The sequence below is a fragment of the Entelurus aequoreus genome, linkage group LG09 (genome assembly GCF_033978785.1).
Source record: "Entelurus aequoreus isolate RoL-2023_Sb linkage group LG09, RoL_Eaeq_v1.1, whole genome shotgun sequence".
NCBI classification, from domain to species: Eukaryota; Metazoa; Chordata; class Actinopteri; order Syngnathiformes; family Syngnathidae; genus Entelurus; species Entelurus aequoreus.
This window is the reverse complement of record NC_084739.1, coordinates 18,418,822-18,423,173: the sequence shown is the minus strand read 5'-3', so window position 1 is coordinate 18,423,173 and position 4,352 is coordinate 18,418,822. Positions and strand designations below refer to the sequence as shown.

Below are 4,352 nucleotides of genomic sequence, written 5' to 3'. Positions count from 1 at the left end.
AAAATTGCTCTTGAAAGGGTACTGCTCTTTTTGTGGAATTTTGCCTATTGTTCAAAATAATTATCAAAGACATGACGACGGATGGATTTTTTATGCATTTTAAATATTACATTTACGTAAATAAAAGTCTGCTTACAGCAGAGCCAACGGGAGGTCCTCTGTTCTGCCCATAAAATCAGATATATAACCATTCAAAAAGCGCCAACAATACACCATTAACATATCATGATTTGAATAATAATCAAGTATTAGTGATATTGTTATTATAAGCGCTAACACAGACAAACTATTTATAGGGGCGACGTGATCACTACCGCGTGCCCATGTGTTTACATCATCGAGTGGTCTGCCGTTTCCTCGCTTCCTTGCTCATTGGAAGTTTATCGCAGATCAGAAATCATTCATCTCACCTGAAAAGTAGATGGCGGAGGATGTAATCCGACAAGCTGGTACACTTTGACAGCCATTTAGGACCTGGAACTGGCGAGAACAACACGAAAACAACTTGGTCCCCAACCGCCCCCCGCCCCGTTTCTTCGTGAAGATTATGAGTCATACTTCACCTAAATGGGAATGTATGAACATCTTAACAGTCTGCATCCTAATGACAGCAGACCTTATACAGTAAGTGATGTTTTATTAAGTGTGTTGGCTCTCATAAAGTCTGCAGTGAGTAATAATCAGCGAAGAAGAAGAAAAACGCAAACGTTGTGATGCGTTTTTGAAATTAATTATTAATCTATGCTTAAAATTATCAAAACGTGTAAATATAAAATGTTATTATAAATTTGCCCGTTACTCATAACATATATACACTACTTACATCATGTATATAAAACCCTAATGGAGGTGTTTGGATGTTTTTTTTAGGGCAGTGGTTCTTAACCTGGGTTCGATCGAACCCTAAGGGTTCGGTGAGTCGGACTCAGGGGTTCGGCGGAGGTCAAAACACACCCGACTCATCGTGTGAATAAAAACTTCTCCCAATCGGCGTATAGGATACGGTAACAGCAGAAGTCAGACTGGTTTGCAGGTGTGTAATTTGTTGTGAGTTTATGCACTGCGTTGGTTTTGTTCTTTGAACAAGGTGATGTTCGTGCAAGGATAATTTTGTGCACCAGTAAAAAAACATGGTAACACTTTAGTATGGGGAACATATTCACCATTAATTAGTTGCTTATTAACATGCAAATTAGTAACATATTGGCTCTTAACTAGTCATTTTTAAGTACTTATTAATGCCTTATTTGGCATGGCCTTATTATAACCCTAACCCTCTAACCCTGGACCTAACCCTAACCCTAACCAAATAACTCTAAAGTAAGTCTTTGTCACTTAGAATATGTTCCTCTAGTGTCCAAAAAACTCTAAATTATGTCTTTGTTACGTAGAATATGTTCCCCTAGTGTCCAAATAACTCTAAATTAAGTCTTTGTTACGTAGAATATGTTCCCCATACTAAAGTGTTACCAAAAACATATAACTCATACTTGCCAACCCTCCCGTTTTTACCGGGAGACTCCCGGTATTCAGAAATGTTCTCCCGACAAACTCCCGGTATTCAGCCGGAACTGGAGGCCACGCCCCCTCCAGCTCAATGCGGACCTGAGTGGGGACAGCCTGTTCTCACGTCCGCTTTCCCACAATATAAACAGTTTGCCTGCCCAATGACGTCATAACTGTAGAATGATCGAGGGCGAGTTCTTGGTTTCTTATGTGGGTTTATTGTTAGGCAGTTTCATTAACGTCCTCCCAGCGCGGTAACAACACACAACAACAGCAGTCACGTTTAGTCTACCGTAAAGCAGTTCGTCTGCCGTAAACAGCAATGTTGTGACACTCTTAAACAGGACAATACTGCCATCTACTGGATAGCCTCCAGAACACTGGAATTCAAGTTTTTCTTTTATTTATATGTATAGCAAAATACAATTATATATATATATATATATATATATATATATATATATATAAAATACTTGAGTTGGTGAATCCTAGCTTAAATATATTCCCCTCTTAACCACGCCCCTGCCCCAACCACGCCCCCCGCCCCACCCCCGACCACGCCCTGCCCCCACTCCCCACCTCCCACCTCCCACCTCCCGATATCGGAGGTCTCAAGGTTGGCAAGTATGATATAACTGTGTCTTGAATTTGAAAAAAAAAAAAAAACATTTTATTTTTCACTAAAGAAGGGTTCGGTGAATGCGCATATGAAACTGATGGGGTTCGGTACCTCCAACAAGGTTAAGAACCACTGTTTTAAGGGCTATATAGGCAGAATTGAACTGCTCCCATAGGCTCCATTGTAAGCGGACTTTTGATCAATTGTATTTACTATTTAGAATGCATTAAAAGGAAATCCATACGTCGTCATGTCTTTCATAAGGATTGTGAGCCATAGGCAAAATTCCATAAAAAGTGCAGTTCCCCTTTAAGTGTGCATGCAGTTAGATTTACGATATCCGGAGAGATTCCCATTCCATTTCCAGAAACGAAGAAACTACAATATCTTCGCGGGATCCAAGCTCAATCAGTCAATGAAAATGTATTTATATAGCCCTTAATCACAAGTGCCTCAAAGGGCTTCACAGACCGCGACAACATTCTCGGATCTGAACCCAGAGCCGGGCAAGAAAAAAGTCAACCCAATGGGAACTCTGGGAATTATGCATTGTGGTTTTCTGGCACTATCTGGTGGACGCAATTACCAGGAATACAGTCTGTTAAAAAAATTGCAGTTAAAATTAGAGTCAATGGCACTGAAAGAGTTCTTAAGAAAAAGTATCCTATATATATCCTATTCTAAAAACATTGCAATCAAAAACATAATGCATTTTTGTAAATGTATTTAAAAAATAATGGTAAAAAACACCAAAGCGAAATTTCAGACCGCTCACTTTCAAACTGTACAATGTTTGGGGCCCTAGGGGTGCACAAGGGTGATGTGATATAGAAGAAATAACAAATATGCAAATACATCCAATGAAGTAAATACATGCAAGTGTTGGTGCATGCAGGGTGGACAATATCATGCATGAGCAAGCAATGGCCAAGCAGGGCCTGAAATAACTGACCATAAATGAGATTACGTTGTTGTTGTGTTACTACCAAGAAAGAGTTATGTTGGGTTTTTTTGTGGTCCACAATACATCTCTTATTTCAGAAGTTGACGTTGAAGTAAAAATAAATAGGAAACATTTTGTTTAGTGTTGCACTCATTTTTATTAAATCAGTGGTTAAAATGCATTCAGGTCTAAAGCTTCAGATTCTCTTTTAAGATCTGACTTTGTGCAGTTTGATCAGAAAATATTTTAAAAACAAATAAAACAACACTTTATGAATCTGGTCCACAAATGATAAACTATATAATATTTCGTATATTAAAAAGTGCAATCCCCCCCCCAAAAAAACTGCATTTTTAAAAAAGAGAATGAGAGCATTATTCCCCTCCACTGTGGATTATTCTAGATAGAACAGTAAAAACAACAGCTGTTTGGCAGCTATTTCAGAATGCAGTGAAGTTGAAGATGACCATTCAAATCAAGTCTAACCAACATTATTTACAGATGTTTAAAAAAGGCCATCAAACTTAATGACATTTAAAAGGACTGGTAAGACATGAGTGAATGAGATTTTGTTCAACAGTTTTTGATTTTTTAAGGAAAGAAGTACCAAGTTCAAAACGGAAAGATATATATATATTTTCAAATTTGCTATACATTTATATTTACATCGGAGCTGCCAAAAAGTATAAAAGTATTCACAAGAGACTGTATAACAATCCTTAAATCAGTAGATCCAAAAACCTCCCGCCTTTATATATGCCCAGTAATTCACCCAGTGTTTAAAAAATAGATAATATATAACATTTCAAAAGGTTTGACTGTATTATAGAGATTTATAGGAATAGTGCAACTACCTATTGTGTGTTTTTTTTGTTGTTGTTTTTTTTAAAAAGGTAAACTAAATGTAAAAAAAAAAAAAAAAAAAAAAAAAAAAAACATTTAAAATGAGAATCTTGAGGATGATTGCTGTGATTGAAAAATAGGAAGGCACAGCAGCAGCCCTGGTAGGAAGGAGGAGGATTAAGTTTACGGGCGTTCCAGGGTTCAATCACAGGACGGGAAGGCCACACTGTGGGTTTATAGGGTTTCCAAAAAAATGGGATTTGCTGGATTGTGCAGGACAACGTGGCAAGACAAAGGAGGTTTAAAAACAAAAACATAGGTCAAAAAAATAAAAACGCAAAAGTCACACTGATGTGGTGACATTGCCTGCGGCGTTATTGACCTCGTTTTTGTTGGAGTCCAGGCCTTTGGCGGCATTCAGGTCGTTGCGGAGGTTCTCTG

General features: G+C 37.9%; 1 protein-coding gene across 2 annotated transcripts in view; it reads right to left on the bottom strand.

The window, feature by feature from the left end:
• Nucleotides 1–3,217: 3,217 nt before the first annotated feature.
• Nucleotides 3,218–4,352, bottom strand: part of lrrc1 (leucine rich repeat containing 1) — a 65,622-nt gene continuing 64,487 nt past the window's right edge. For both annotated transcript variants that reach the window (XM_062058265.1, XM_062058264.1), the window contains exon 14: nucleotides 3,218–4,352. This exon is cut by the window's right edge and continues 61 nt beyond it. In XM_062058265.1, the coding sequence (XP_061914249.1) occupies nucleotides 4,255–4,352 (98 nt within the window). In that variant the 3' untranslated portion in view covers nucleotides 3,218–4,254.